At 57.1% G+C, this 16,320-nt stretch overlaps 1 protein-coding gene across 1 annotated transcript; it reads right to left on the reverse strand.

Moving 5' to 3' along the window:
• Positions 1-558: 558 nt before the first annotated feature.
• On the reverse strand, positions 559-16,320 carry NIPSNAP2 (nipsnap homolog 2; the record flags this gene model as incomplete). The annotated part of the gene is made up of 10 exons (XM_029082459.1): positions 559-1,794; positions 2,710-2,793; positions 3,181-3,275; positions 5,443-5,474; positions 7,183-7,323; positions 7,805-7,875; positions 8,182-8,276; positions 9,850-9,895; positions 9,985-10,124; positions 16,271-16,320. Coding segments are annotated over 10 exons (819 nt in total), but the record flags the coding sequence as incomplete, so codon positions are not given.

Raw genomic sequence — 16,320 nt, forward strand, 5'->3', positions numbered from 1 at the left:
TCCTCCACAACTCACTGCCCTTCTCAACTAGGGAACGAGGGACGGTGGACCTAGAGAATTCACAACTGTGCTCGCCCACACGCACAAACACACATGCACACAGCCTCCCAAGTGCTTAGTACAGTGCCCTGCACAGAGTAAGTCCTCAATATATACAATTCTCACACACACACACACACCTCCCTGGAAGGTCGGTGCAAAGGAAGCAGTGTGGCCTAGTGGAAAGAACACAGAGCAAGGACTCAGAGGACCTGTTCTAATCCCATCTCCACCACTTGTCTGCTGTATGACCTTGGGCAAGTCACTTGATGTCTCTCTTACTTACCTCATTTGCAAAATAGGGATTAAGACTATGAGTTCCATGTGAGACATGGATTTTTTCCAACCTGACTGTCTTGTATCTACCCCAGCGCTTAGTACAGTCTCCGGCACCTAATAAGCATTTACAAATACCGTAAAAAAAAAAAAAACCCAACTCAGAGGCTCAATTCTCTCTCCCCGCAATGTTGGGCAAGAGAGTGGAGGGCCACAGGGGAGCCACTAAAGCAACACAAGCTGTATGTGAAAATTAAAGGGATTTTATTGACTTTATGTGCTCTAGCAGAAAACCATTCAAATGTACAAATTAGACATCTGTTCTGTGATTTGTACACACTGTAATTTACACTGCGATACTTTAGCTATCTGGGGCAGACGGTAACATATCATCGCGACAAGATTTCACGTCATGACGGACACGGACACGGCGGGAACACAACACTCAGAAACGAAATCTGACAGAAACGGACAGGACACGGACACCCGGGGGGGGGGGGGGTCTTGGCCTACGTACACCCTTTCCAAGCGCCGTCGGGGAAATGTCTGCCGCGGCAGGTCTCCCAACTCCGATGGCCGGGAGAGCGGACCCCTCCCCTAGCCTCTCTCTGCTTCGATTGTGGAAAATGTAATTTAAAAAGAAACACTCAGTGCTCTTGAAGGAATTTCTTTTCCAAACCCCAGACCAAGCTGTGCCTCCGGCTCCTTCTCTGGTCCAACGTGGGCCGGGGGTGACATTTTGCCCCCACAGACCCGAGCCCAGCCTAGAGATCGGATATTTCGCATCTGGGCATCGGTTTCTCCCAGGATGGAACTCTCTTGGATGCGCGGACCGACCGCCACCCGGTCAGGGAAGGGATACGCTACCGGCATCTATCCATCTGGAACTTTTCTGGGGACGTCGCAGTGGGTGACGCGCCCACGCGTGGTCTGAGCGGCTCCCGGAGCAGCCGGGGTAGAAGCCCCGCGAACCACGTGGCCCGGCGCTCCCAGAACTGGCTGCAGCCGGCGGGACGTCTGCGGGGACGGGCTCGCCGCCGATGCTGCCCTACTAGAGAAAACTGGATAGAAGTTGGGTTCCCGATTGGATTCTAATTTTAGGTGGTTCCGATTCACGCGGCATCCCAGCCTCCCCCCGGAGACGGGCCTGTTGGCCGCTTCGGGGGGGGCAAGTCCTGGAGCCCCGGGACCACCGGCCAGTGAGCCGGGACACTTTTCTTTGGGGCCCACTGCTATTTAGACTCTGGAGGAAAGAGGCGCCTCTCTCTCTCTCAATCTTTGATAAGCGACACACAGCAGTTTCACATTGCGATGCTACTCTCTCACCATGATATTCCGGGTATACCACCAAATTAACTGAAGACAAATACTTGTCACTTAGACCTAGGCAGGCACAAGGAAGTCAATCCCAGCTTTACTGAAGAGGCGAGATCTTCAGCGGTATCATGATCCTGGACTCCATTTCCTGAATGAGGGGCACTGAAAAGGAGAGGGGAGAATTAGAGGCGGTGAGAGGGTCAGTCAATCGTATTTATTGAGTTCTTATGGCACGCAGAGCACTGTACTAATCGCTTGGGAGAGTACAGTGTAATAATATAACAGACACATTCCCTGCCCAGGGAAGCTACCCAGAGGGTGGACGGACACAGGGCACCTGGTGCTCTCCCCACCCTCCTGGGCTGGCAAGGGGTCAGGGGAGTTTTCGTGACAGGGAAAGGTTTGGGCCTTGCTGGGTTGGGGTCCAGACCAGGCCGGCATCCACACAGTGGTGGTGGTCGGGGAGGCGGGTCCGGGTGGGGGGCATCCAGACTCTCCAAGAACATGGCAACACAAAGGAGGACCTGATGGGGCTCAACAACCCAGCCCAGCACAGTGCTGGGCAACCCAGGTGGCCCCCACAACAGTGATCTGCACACAGTGGGCATCCAGAACAGCCTCTGCACACCGAATGTGCCCCGTACAGCGGTCTGAACAAAGTGGGCACCCAGCATGGAGCCTCGCTCTCCCAAAGAGCCCACAAACGGAATGATCTCTGCCACATGCGAACTGAAGAGACGTGGGGGAATACCAAGCACTTTCCCAGGAAGGAAAGCAACCTGGCTTAGTGGAGAGCACAGGCCTGGAAGTAAAAAGGACCTGGGCTCTAATTCTGGCTCTGCCAACTCCTTGCTGTGTGACCGCGGGCAAGTCACTTCACTTCTCTGTGACTCAGTTTCTTCAGCTATACAACGGGGATACCTTTCTCCCTCATACTTAGACTGTGAACCCCACGAGGGACAGGGACTGCATCCGACCTAATTAACACAGACCTACTCCAGCGCTCAGAACAGTGTTTGACACATAGTAAGCGCTCGACAAATACTATTTTAAAAAAAAGGGATTGCCGGGCCGTACCTGTGTAATACACGAGTTCTTCCCAGCCGTGTTTGTTCCAGGCCGAGTTCCGTGTGTCTTCTCTGGACTGGAGATCTTTGTATGCTGGGGGAATTCCCACAAAGGAACCTTAGGGCTAGACCTTAAGGCTCCCTGGCAGTCACAGTCCCGTGGAGGCCCGCCCCGCCGCCCCCCAGCCCGACGGGCTCGGCCACCCTGGGGTCCTGCAGGGAGGCCGGCGTGGAAACAAACCGGCGTTCAATGTGGAGCTTGGCCCTCGACCGTTGGGCCCGAGCCCGGACGGCCCCCGGGGTGCCTCCCTGCCGGAAACTTGATCGTGGTGGTCAGTCGCCAGGCGGGCGTGGGAATAAGGGGCAGGGGAGCGTGGGAACACGGGGGGGGGGGGGGGGGGGGGGGGGGGCACGGAACAGACTGCCTTCTTCCCCGCGGAGGCCCGGGGGCGAGGGGAAGGGGGAGAGAGGAGGACCCTACCCCACAGGTGATGCACCATGTACAACTGGCCGATCTGAGAGAAGAATCCTCCGACGGCTTCCTGATTGTCCTGGCGGTAGCGGATGGCCCGGGCCCTGCGGACACACAAACAGCCTTGGGTCTCTGATGCCGGCCGAGCCCCCGCCTGTCCCGTGGACCAGCCGGCGGAAGTGGTCTCAGTGGGGAAAACCCCCTCGGCCCGACCCCCCGGTTGCAGCGGCTCTCCTCCTCGGCCCGCCGGGGACCCCGTCCTCCCGCCGCCTCGCTCCCGTCCTCCTGCTCCCTTCCAAAGGGCTCTGGGCGAGCCACCGTTACTTCTCAAAAGACAGAGCTGGTTCCCCACAGTCGGGGAGGGGGTCGGGGGGAAGGGTCAGACATCTGCATAACCACCAAAACCAGTTGGAAAAGATTCAGAGAATTAGTCCATGGCCCGTGAATTAAGAAAAGTGTTAGGTCATCAGTTTTCTATTACACAATTGTACGTCTGATTTATTATTTTCGAGCCCAAAGTGAAAGACCAACCTCATTGGCAAATTACTGAAATTACCCTAATCACGGCCCAGCACGTCAGTTCCGAGGAGAAGATCTTGGTTTTCATCTAAAGCGCCATCGATCGGGCCACTCTGAATTGCTCTAACTCAGGAGCGCGAGTCCGGGACACTTACGGCGCTTTATGGCGGCCGGAGCCGGGAACCTACCCTGAACCGGGGCGGGGTGGGCCGGGCCGGCGGGGGCTGGGCGGGCCGCCTAAACGGTCACCTAGGTGTTAAAATAAAATCGGAAGTTCCAGTGTGGAAAATCATTGCCAGGCTGGGCGTGAGCTGGAGGTGATGGCTCCCGGGGAGTGGAGGGGGTGGGGGTGGGGTGGTCCCCGAGCTGGGCGGCGGCACTGGGTGGCTCCGCTGTCCCACTAGAAGCCGGGCCTCCGGAACTCCCCGAACTCCCTCTTCTCTGTCATTTATTTTAGTGTCTACCTCCCGCATTAGACCGTAAGCTTCTTGAGGTCAGGCATCTTGCCATAATAAAAATAATTATTATGGTACTTGTTAAATGCTTACTACGTGCCAGTCCCTGTACTTCGTGCTGGGGTAGATACAAGCGAATCAGGTTAACTCTACCGTTAACTCACTTGACTCTTAACCGTTTCTCTTCTGAGGGCTTAATAAAGAGTCCACCCACAGTACTCACTCTGTCGATACTACCAATTGTTGTTGTTTTTTAAACGGTATTTGTTAAGCACCTACTGATCGATTGTAAGCTCACTGAAGACAGAGATTGCGTTCCCTAATTCCACTGGGTTCCCCCAAGCGCTCAGCACAGTGCCACAGCAGGCACTCAGTAAATCGTACCGAGTGACTGATGGCGCTCAGGTCTCCCATCTCCACACCGAAGACCCCCGACTCGCCTAGTCCCCCCTGGGCTCCCTTAGCCGATTCCCTTCTGGATCCGAATTCTCTCCCTCCTGCTTGGAGTCTGGGCCCAGGGTGCTGGCCCAGGCGGGGGCTGGGCTGCCCCGGGCGGTGATCGGCGACCGCCTCCCCAACCCCCCGCCCTCCCTGACGTTTCCAGGGGTTAGAAGACCTCAGCCCCGTGCTCCCACCCAGGTCGGACTGCACAGCGAGCGAGGGCCAAACCCCCCAGCGTCCCTGCCTCCGCCCCCTCTTTCTGCAGCTGCCGCCGACCCATCTCCCGGTGCAGGACAAGACCCTCGCGTACCGTTTTCGGTACCTGTGCGTCTCTCCCATCTCCGACTGCATCCTGAGCCCAGAAGCCCCCGTGGGCCCAATCGTGGGCTGACCGTGAGCCTGACTCTCATCCTAGGAGGCCCCCAGTGCTCGTCCAGCGTCCGGCGCCCAGAGGGCACTCGATAAACACCCTCACCACCGCCACTGCACTCGGGGAAGGGGTCAGGGGAGAAGGGCGTGGGGGGAGGAGAGAGGCGGCAGCGGGGAGAAGGGAAGTTCGGCCCTGGCGTTGGCACTTTGCTGCCTGGGCCAACACGAGACGCAGCAGCAGCAGTTGAGCCTCGGGGTCGCGGGCGAGCCGGGGGCCGTGTGCGCCAGCCAGAGCTGGGATGCAGCCGGGGGCAAACGGCACCCTGGGCAAAGCTAGACTTGTGCCCGTGCTCGGGCCGGGATCGGAGGTCCCCGGAGCCCCAAGAGTCCTCGGCTCTACCGCGAACAGGGGAGGAGGAACAGTCCATTAGAGATGCCGACAGCATACTGGCCCGGAGGCCCGCTGCCACCCGCTGTGGCCACTTACCAATAGTTGCCCCATTCGATCATCGTTCCTGGCTGAAAGAAACATTTGTGGCATGTTAACTCAGGGACAAAGAAATCTGGAAGGACTTCCAAGAAAACTGCAAAACAAGACCACCCTCTCCCACATGCACATCCACATCTTGGTTCTTAGTAAGAATGGACAGTGGGGTGCCGGTCCCCCAAGCTTCTTCTAAAGTCCTGTGTCGATGACCCCAATCCCATCCGGTGGGCCCAGTTGCCCCTCCAAGGTCCCAGTCTCTTCCCATTTAGGCAGATGTAGAGAATGGGAACGGGAATGAGCCCAAGAATGGGAAGCGGCTCCTCCCAGGACTCAAACATCTTCGTTTTGGCCCCTAGGACCTCTCGGTTAGTACTCGCCACTCTGCCTCAAACACCCACCTTGGCTAGTACTCTTAGTTCTGCTCAGAGATTCCACAGGAAATAGCTTAACCTTTCTTTTTAGGAAAAATGAGCAAGGGAGGTGAGCAGATTCTCTGGGAGCAGCAAGGTCCTAATAATCTTGGTGGTATTTATTAAGTACTTGCTAGGTGCCAAACACTGTGCTGGAGGAGACATGATATGATCTGATCAGAGTCACTGACAGTCCCTCATGGGGCTCACACTCTGAGGAGGAGGAACAACAGATACTGTTGTACTGGTACATTTTACAGATGGGGAAACTGAGGCCAAGAGAAGCGAAGTGACTTGCCCAAGGTCCCCCAGGAGGTAAGTGGCAGAGCTGGGTTTACAACCCAGGTCCTCCGACTCACCGGCCCGGTGTTCCACAAGCCGGCTGGCTGCGGGGCCACGAGCCCGGCACCCACCCGTGAGGCCACCAGTTCAGCGAGGCTCTTGGCCGTGGCTACGCTGATCTGGCCGAGCCACACCAGGAAAACGGCTCGTGAGGGGTGTCCCCAGACCCCTCCTGCGCCCCCAGACCCGGTCCTCCGGCTCTTCCTCATGGAGGCCTCAAGTTGAGGACGGAGAGGGGTTCGGCCCAGCCCCGGAAACTACCTGCAGGTGGCCAACATGGGCAACGCACAACATAAACCGCGTCTGTCCGGTTCTCGCCTGCTCGGCCCCCACTCGGCTCCAGCCTGGCCCCAGCCCAACACCAACCCCAACTACTGCTCCTTCAAAACAGAGAAGGTGCAGGGAGGCCCTCAGGCCTGGGGCCGGGCTGGGCTTGGGCCAGGCCGGGCTGGGGATGGGCAGAGCAGGCATGGGGTGGTGTTGGGGGGAGGGAAGATAGGGAGATGGTGTGGGGGAGGTCAGGGCCACTCATTCGGAGCACCCACACAGCACCCCGTCCCAGGGGGCCACTCGCCAGGAGATCCCCAGAAAGCCTTTGTCCGCACGGGACGAGCCGAGGGTCAGCTCGTGGGTCAGGGCGTCTCTAGAACCCCAACAGATCCACCAAGCGGGGACGAGGAGGAGCTTAAGGGAGAACAAAGACTAACCAAGGTCCGGGCGTGGGGAGGAGGAGGAGAAGGAGGGGCAGCAGAAGGAGGAGGGGCAGAGGAAAAGGAAGGGCAGGAGGAGAAGGAAGAGTAGGAGGAAGAGGAGGGGGTAGACGAGGAGGAGCAGGAGGAAGGGGGGGCTGGGGCTCTCCGGACTGAGCAGCTGGAGCCTCCACCGGGGCACAGGGTTTGTGGGAGTGTGGGTTCCCAACCTCCACCCTGCCCACCCCCCACAACCACCACTCCCCTCGCCCCCCCGGGGGGGCGCTGCAGACACTCACTCGGAGCTGGTAGGACCGCAGTTCGTAGATGTTGGGGCCCGGTCGGGGAACGGGCTCATTCCAGAAGCTGAACTCCAGCAGCAGCTGGTTCTTGCGAGACAGCAGCATGTTCCCTCTCTCCTTGCGGAACTCGAAGAACTCCTTCCAGAGACAACCGAGGTTCTCGTCAGCCCTTCACACGGGCCCCATGGACTCCTTAGCGAGGTTCTGCCCAGCCCCGGCCCCGGTCCCGGCCCCAGCCCGGTGGACCCTCTCGGCACAGAGAGGGTCTAGACTGTAAGCTTGTTGTGGGCAGGGAACGTGTCTGGTGAATGTTGTACTCTCCCAAGCGCTTAGTACTGTGCTCTGTACACAGTAAGCACTTAATAAATATGACTGACTGATACAGCCCGATCCCTGAGGTGGTTTCGAATCCATTCCGAAGCCCAAGTGCCCCGGCCACCGGGATTTCTGCGGAGAAAGCTGCGTCTTAACTGTGCTCTCCTCAAGACGGCGGACGCTCCCAGTGGCCGGCGTCTCTAACGGAAAACTCCGGGGGCCCAGTGAAAGGACCCTCTTCCCCTACCCCGACACCTCCTCTCTCCCCTTGCCCCCGAAGTTAATAAACACATTGAAAGCATACCTTATTTTCTTTGAGCTTGTTCATGACCTCAGTGAGGGCCGGGTAGCCTCCCTCGTACCGCCAGAGATGGACTGAAAGAGAATTTCAGACACGGGCACACACTCAGGGCCCGTGAGCCACACCCGCACCGGCCCCCAAGACCCCCGAGGGACTTGGCGGCCACGGTCCACAGAGCAGAGCGGGGCACAGCGAAGCCCGGCGTGGGCCTCCAACACATCAGATATGGGGCAAGAGGTCCCCGGCCGATTTCAGTACCGGGACGGCCCTCCTCGCCCCCCGGCCCGGGGCGCCGAGGGGGCTTTCGGCTCTGACAGGACACTGTCCCCCCACCCCCGCCCCGGGAGTGACTGGGTCGCTCAGAGGGTCGGGCTCCCTACCGGCCTGGTCCTGCTCCCCGTACCACGTGTTCCACGTCCCCACCAACGTGCACGGGTACTGCTTCTCCTCGTGGATCTTGGGCAGCACTTCCTGGCTGAAAGGGGAGCAGAGCATGCTCGGGTCCGTCCGGGCGCCACCCCGGAGAGCCCCCTTGGACCTTCCCCGCCACCCGGGACCCGCTCTGCTCGTGCGGGGGCGGCCTCAGCTCTCGGGGCCGGGACGGCACGAGCAACCTGGGCTTTCTCTGGGACTGAGAGGAGTTTCGTGAGCTTCGACGAGAGCCACGGCCACAGGGAGAGCGGACAGTCCCGGCCCACCAGAAAGCCTGACCGTGACGGGTGTCCCCTGACCCCCCAGGCGGGACGGTCATTGTACTGGTGTCACCCTTTCTACGTGCTAAGCACTGGGGTCGATACAAGATCATCAGGTAGGACACGGTACCTGTAAGATGTAAGGCTCCCAATCTAAGGAGGAAGGAGAACGCATATTGAATGCCAACTGCCTGCTATGTGACCACAGGGCAAGTCCCGTAACTTCTCTGTTTAGTTCCCTATAAAATGGGGACTCAATACCTGTTCTCTTTCTTACTGTGAGCCCCATGTAGGACAAAGACTGTGTGCGATCTAACGATCTTGTACGTATCTCAGTAGTTACAGTGCTCGGCGCACAGTGAGCCCACACAAATACCGTTATTATCACTATTATTATCATCATGTTCATTTTTTGCAGATGGGGAAACCAGCATAAAGTCTGTCCATTCCGAATGAGATTCTGCCCTAAGGGGCGAGCACTGGGGGGGGCGGCGAGAGAGGGAGACGGGGAGAGGGAGAGACATTGTGTGTGTGCAAGCGGCTGACACCTTCACAAACACACTGCTTGCCTCAAACAATAATTTCCAAGCTTTCCAGGGAGTTTATTGCTTACACATGAAGCAGCCCAGCCTAGTTGAAAGAGGCTGGGCCCGGGAGTGACAGAACCTGAGTTCCAATCCTGGCTCTGCCACGTACTCGCTGTGTGACCTCGGGCAAGTCACTTCACTTCGCCTCAGTTTCCTCATCCGCAAAATGGGGGTTCAAATCCTGTTCTCCTTCCTAGTTGGACTGTAAACCCGATGTGGGACCTGATGATCTTCTATCTACCCCAGCTCTTAGTACACCGTGGCTCAGTGGAAAGAGCACGGGCTTGGGAGTTAGAGGTCACGAGTTCAAATCCAGGCTCTGTCACTTGTCAGCTGTGTGACTGTGGGCAAGTCACTTAACTTCTCTGTGCCTCAGTTACCTCATCTGTAAAATGGGAATTAACTGTGAGCCTAACGTGGGACAACCTGATGACCCTGTATCTACCCCAGCGCTTAGAACAGTGCTCGGCACATAGTGAGCGCTTAACAAATACCAACATTATTACATTGCTTGGCACAGAGAACGCACGTTACGACTCCCACCCTGAGAATTCTCTGGCAAGGTCGGCTCAGACCCCAGGGAGGAAAACCGACCGCCAGTCGGACGGTGCCAACAGCGGGACGTCTCGAGGACGGCTCGGTGTGAAACTCTCTAGGGCCCAGGGACATTTTCTCCCGCTCCCTTTTCCAGGCAAGTCCTCGACGGGGCCGGTCGCCGGGACACCCGCTGGGACCGAGGCCGCGGACGTTTTCGGACACTGCCGCTCACCAGATTTTGTTGTACGCTTCCAAGCAGTCCGGCTTCACGTTGTGAACTGAAATGAGAGACGACGGGGTGAGAACCTTAGGAACCCCAAGGGCCTGATACGCTGGGCCCAGGTGGCGGGCGGGGGCTCTCACTCACACTGCAGTTTGTACAGGCTGCTGGTCTCCTTCTTGGCCAGGAGGTTGGAGTGGGCATCTTTCCTCGGGTCGACTTTACGGACGAATAAAGATTTCAGCCAGCTGTCTTCGCGGGGTCTGTTGGGGGACGAGGCCACGGTCCTGGAGGAGATAACAATAACTATTATTATTATTGTTGTTGCTGATAATAATAATTGTGGCAACTGTTAAGCGCTTACTATGTGTCAAGCACTGTTCTAAGTACTTGGGTAGATACAAGTTCATCAGGTCAGGCGGAGTCCCTATCCCATATGGGGCTCACAGTCTTAATCCCCATTTTACAGATGAGGAAACTGAGGCACCGAGAAGTGAAGTGACTTGCCCAAGGTCACACAGCAGGTCCTCTGACTCTCAGGCCCAGGCCCTTTCCAGTAGACCACACTGCTTCTTCAGAAAAAGGCAGTGTGGCCCAGTGGAAAGAAATCTGTTAACTTGATCTAGAAGAAAACTCGAACGGTGACATCCCGGCCCTCAGGCACCGTTGGCCATCCGCTTTCTCTGACCGGTTAATTCGGTCTGACCCCTTGGACTACCAGCGGCTCTCTATCTGCTCCTCCTCCTCCGGCTCCCACTGCCGCACCCAACGCTAGACTGTGAGCTTCTGGAGGGCAGAGAATGTGCGTCCTGCTTCGGCTGTACCCACCCGAGCGCTCAGCACAGGGTTCTGCTCCCAGGTGTCCTGCAGAACGTACCCGCACTGCCCGAGCCTGGCGGCTCATTGGTTGTCGAGAGATACAGATTTAAGGTCTAGGTTGCAAAGCTGAGAAAAACGATAAGACGACTGTAAGCTCGTTTGTGAGCAGGGAATGTGCCTGCTTTTTATTATATTGTACTCTCCCAAATTCTTAGTACAGTGCTTTGCACACAGTAAACACTCAATAAGTACAATTGAATGAATGAACGACAATGATAAGGATGCTCTGTCAGCCCAAGGAGTCCCGGGCCGGGCCTGAACACCCAGAACGCACAGGCGGGGGAGCAGGCAGAAAGCATCACCCAGAGCTCGGGGACCCACTCTCCCGGGGAGCTGGAAAAGCCCGACACAGGGCAGACCCTGGGGGGGTGGGGTGGGGTGGGGTCTGGAGGTTGGGGGAGGGCAGAGCGGCGGAAGCCAAGTTGAACACGCTCACAGGGTCAAAAGGCGGGTGCCCCACCGGGCCTCCATTTCATGCCCGTGCCCTTCATCCTGAAGTGAAAGAGCAGCCGCCTCCCTGCCTCCCGGGGACGGTCACATCACGCTCACACATTTCACACACGCAGGCGCCCCTGCCCGCGCATTCTCAGCAGCCCGCGAGACAACTGTGCATCCAGCAAGACTGGACCCCACTCCACCCCACCCTCCCTGCTTGTGGTTTTTTTTTTATGGTATTTGCACTTACTATGTGCCAGGCACTGTTTTAAGTGCTAGGTTAGATACGAGCTAATCGGGTTGGACACACTCTGTCCCCCATGTGGGGCTCAGAGTCTTAATCTCCTTCTTACAGAGGAGGTCACTGAGGCCCAAATGCAGTGACTTGCCCAAGGTCACACGGCAGATAAGGGGCAGAGCCGGTATGAGAACCCAGGTCTTTCTGGTTCCCAGGCCAATGCTCTATCCACTAGACTACGCTGCTTTTCAACTTCTCAAGTCACTTAACTTCTCTGTGCCTCAGTTCCCTCAGCTGTAAAATGGGGATTACGTGGACCCTCATGTGGGACAACCTGATAACCCTGTAGCTACCCCAGCACTTAGAACAGTGCTCTGCACATAGGAAGCACTTAAATACCAATATTATTATTATTATTACAAAACGTGGGACGGACGCCTAGAGCGGGGCTGTTTGCTGCTGGGCTCAGGCCAGAGCCAGGGAGGCAGCGGAAAGGACCTAGGGAGAGGGTGAGGGGCACACCTCGGCCAGCTTCCATGCTCACCGAAACATGGGGGGAGTGATGGGGGAGGGGGAGGGGGGCAGGGAGACCAGCCACCACACTGGGTCAGAGGCCCCAGGCCAATGCCGACCACAGCCCCATCCGCAGGGCCCAGGGCCGGGAGCTTCCGGCGCGAAGCGAGCATGGGAGGGAGCTACACAGCTGCTGGGATCTGGAAGGTCACCTTCGGCGCCACAAAATCAGTCAGCCAGCCAGTCAATCGTATTTACTGAGTGCTTACTGTGGGCTGCGCACTGTACTAAGTCTCTGGGAGAGCACAATATAACAGACACATTCCTTACCCGTAACAAGCTTACAGTCTAGAGGGAGAGATACATTAATAGAAATAAATAAATAACAGATACGGACATAAGTACTGTGGGGCTGGTGGGGGATACGAATAAAATGATGAAGAAACTCTCGGTGCTTCTCTCAGGAAAACAGATGTGAAAAGCCTTGCTCTCCCAGCGCCACAATCACAGGTGTTGTAGAACAGGAGCAAGTCACTTCCCCTTTCTCCACCTCAGTCGCCTCACCAGTGCTCTGCACAGAATAAGCGTTCAGTAAATGTGACTGAATGAACGAATGAATGGAAAACGGGGATAAAGACTATAAGCCCCACACTGGACTGTGTTCAACCTGATTAACTTGTATCTTCCCAGCACTTAGTTCAGTGCCTAACAAGTTGAGTTATTAAGTGCATAATGAATACCATAAAAAACAACAAAAAAAATGGCAGTAGACAAGAGCAGGAGACAGGGGAGGCCCAGCGGCTCTAAGCTAAATTCACCTCTCAGTCAAGGCGTTGTCCCCCGACCCAGACCCCCAGGGTCTCCTGGGGTCTCCTCCCGGCAGGGAGTCAGCCTGCTCCCCCAGCCACCTCCTCTACCCCACTGCCACCGCCCGCCTCCTGCTCAAGCCCGCCCGGCTGCCTGGACCTCCCTCCAAAGCCAAATCTCACCCAAGGAGTAGGGTGGCCTAGTGGAAAGAGCGGAGGCCTGGGAATCGGAGGACCTAGGGGCTCATCCCGCCTCAATCACACGACTGCTGTGTGACCTGGGCCAGGTCGCGTCACTTCTCTCGGCCTCACATTCCTCATCCGTAAAACGGGCGCTCCGTACTACCTCTCCTCCTAAGGAGGCGAGTCTCACGGGTGACTGGGACTGTGCGTCCAACCCGATTAACTTGTAATTACCTAGTGCTTGGCACGTAGTATGTGCTTATCATATACTGCAATTATAATCATCATTAAAAACCTGCCTGACCATAGCTCTTTCCCTCTTCAAAGCTTTTGGGAAATCTCTACTCCCCAAGGAGATTGCAGCCCACTCAACTTCCAACTCAACACACCTCCTCCAACTTCACACCTAGGTACAGTGCTCTGAACACAATAAGCGCTTAATGAATACGACTGAATGAATGAATGTAAACACGATCACCCACGGCACTCCCGGACACACCGACTTATCAATCCTTTCACTTAAACCCCAACTCATCGTATTCTTATCTCCTTTTCCTTCTTCCTCTTGTCCGTAAATTAATTTAGCGTCTGCCTCCCCAATTAGATGATAAACTCCTCGAGGACAGGGATGGTGTCTCCTAACCCTGCTGTCCTCGCCCAAGTGCTTAGGACTGTGCCCTACCCGCAGTAGGTGCTCAATAAATACTACTGATGGATCAATCCTTCTTTCCTATGTGAGGTAAACTGTGGGCTCAGAAAATAGATGTGCAACCTCTGGGCACCGGATAACGGACCCACCCTCGATTCCACAGCACTGACATACCTATCTTTAAATTATATATTATAAATTATTTAATATCACTATCCGACTCCCCCTCTAGACTCTAAGCTCGGTGTGGGCGGAGAACGTGTCTACCAACTCTGGGGCACTGTACTCTCCCAAGCGCTTCGTACAGTGCTCTGCACACAGTAAGCACTCAATAAATACCATCGATGATGATGAAGGAATGCCCATTTGTACACTCAATCTGCAAATTCCGGCTCTACGGCTTGTCTGCTGTGACCTCGGGCAGATCACTTAACGTCTCTGTGCCTCAGTTCCCTCATCTGCAAAAAGGGGTTTCAATGCCTGTTGTCCCTCCTACTTAGGCTCTGAGTCCCTCGTGGGACCTGATGATATTGCACCTACCCCAGCGTTTAGTACAGGGGCTTGGCAGGTATTGAGCTCTTAATAAATGCCACAATTACCATTCTTATTTTTGAAAATCAAGCTCTCTAAATGTATTCGTTGATAACATTCCTTCACAAGACAAGACCATCGACGAGAGAACTGGAGGATAGTAGTTGAGAAAACTGGAATAAGACCAAACCCAGTAAACGTAGAGCGATTCATGACAATCAACTTTATTGATGTCGGGACCGGACGTATGCTTGGAGGGTCTGTCAAGTTACAAGTCGTTTGAAGCGCTGATAGTAAGCGCTCGATAACTGCTACTGAATGAATGAAACGCTCCAGGTGATAAGCCAGGCCCAGCATGACTTTTTGTGTCTAAGCAGCCCTGTCTTCGCTCGGAACTTCAAAGGAAACTCTTTTTATGAAATACAGCACGTACACGCGTCTCCGGCGAAAGAGGACGATATGGGAAACCCTTCCGGGTATGCAATCTTCCCCCCGGGTCTGATCAAAAGACACAGCCATTCTCCACTAAAGCGCCAAACGTCTGCAACCACCTGAACTCTGGGGACGCCAGCTTCTCACAAGATGTGGCAAAAGGAAACGAGGTCACGTACGACAACCCGTCTGGATCACGACCGTCTCTGGCCCAGTTCGAAGCAGTAGCCCTCAGAGGACAACCTAGGGGATTTCGGGACCGGTTGCGTCTCCTGTCTTTCCTCTGGCAGAGACGGGGGCTTTCTGCCCGTAGCTTTGGTGGGTAGCACGCGCCTGGCTTAGGAGGTCAGACGGAGAAAGACGGAGGGCCTCGGCCCGAGGCTGGGCAGTCGGGGCTCCTCTGGACCGTAAACTCCTTGCGGGCAGGGATTCTGTTTAACCAACTCCGTTGCGCTGTACTCTTCCAAACGCTCAGCCCGGTGCGCCCGGTGCAGTAAGCGCTCAATGAACACCACGGACCAGTCGGGACGGCAAGCCCCCCCTCGGGCCTCTCGCTCCCAAACCCGGCCAAGGAGCACACCGCCAAGAGACGACACGGGCGGCTTGTGCCGGCAAGTTTTGAGACACGAGTGTCATAAGTGAACGGAGGGAAATTCTGAGTACATCCTGAGTGACCGGGTCACGTGGGGCCTGGCTCCATCCCGCATGTGCACGAACCCCCCTGTCCCCCCTACCCTGCAAACCAAGGCTCCTCTAGGGCAGAAAGTGGGGGTGGGGGGTCCTTGCTTGGCGGGTGGTCTGAAGAGAGGGACCCCTCCACATAAAGTCGGGGGCGGGTTTGAGCCTAGGCAGGGTCCAGGAGCCCGTGTCCCTGCCCGCCCCCCACCTGGATATCGCCTGGGTGGGTGGGTGGGTAACCTGGATCCCTGGGCAGAGGTGGGGGGGGGCGTGGAGAGAAAGGGGAGGCGGAGGAGAGAGGGGCGAAGAGAGGGGGAAGGGGGGGGTGGAGGAGGGAAGGTCACGGTGGAGGAAGGAGGGTCATGAAGGAGGGAGGGTCGTGATGGTGGAAGAGTGGTGAGGGAGGAGGGATGGCAGAGGAGGGAGGGTCATGGTGGAGGGGGAGAGGCATGGTGGAGGGAGGGTCATGGTGGAGGAGGGAAGGGGATGGTGGAGGAGGGAGGGTCACCGTGAAGGGAGGGTCACGATGGGGGGAGGGTCATGATGGAAGAAGGGTCACGATGGAGGAGGGAGGGTCGTGGTGGAGGAGGGAGGCGGATGGTGGTGGAAAAAGGGAGGACGGAGGAGGGAGGGGGAGGGAAGAGGGATGGTGGGGAAGGGAAGGAGGAGGAAAAGAATATGGGAGGAAGGAAGGGAGAGGAGGGAAGAGGAAGAGGGATGGCGGAGGAGGGAGAGAGGAGGGAGAGGGAGGGAGGGAGGAAGGAAGAGGGAGAAGGGAGGAGAAAAGAGGAGGGAGGCGAGGAGGAGGAAGGGCCCGCTCCGGCTCCGCCCCTCCGGCCCCGGGGCGGGCGGGCGGTGACCTTGAGGCGGGGAGAGCCCGACCCGGGCGGGCAGGAGGGCAGGCGTGCGGGAGGACGGCCAGGCCCCGGCGACACGGCGTGGCGTCCCGCGCAGCAGCCCCCGCCCCCGGCCCCGCCGCTGTGCGAGGACCGGCTGGGCTGGCAGGCGGGGCCGCGGGAGGGAAGGGGAGAGCAAGGCAGGGCAGGGCAGGGCAGGGCAGGGCGAGGAGGGGCCCGGGCGGGAGCTCACCTGAGGCCGGGCGCGAAGCCGGGAGGCGCGGGCCGGCGGGGCCCGGCGGC

Source organism: Ornithorhynchus anatinus, chromosome 17 (genome assembly GCF_004115215.2).
Source record: "Ornithorhynchus anatinus isolate Pmale09 chromosome 17, mOrnAna1.pri.v4, whole genome shotgun sequence".
Taxonomy (NCBI): domain Eukaryota; kingdom Metazoa; phylum Chordata; class Mammalia; order Monotremata; family Ornithorhynchidae; genus Ornithorhynchus; species Ornithorhynchus anatinus.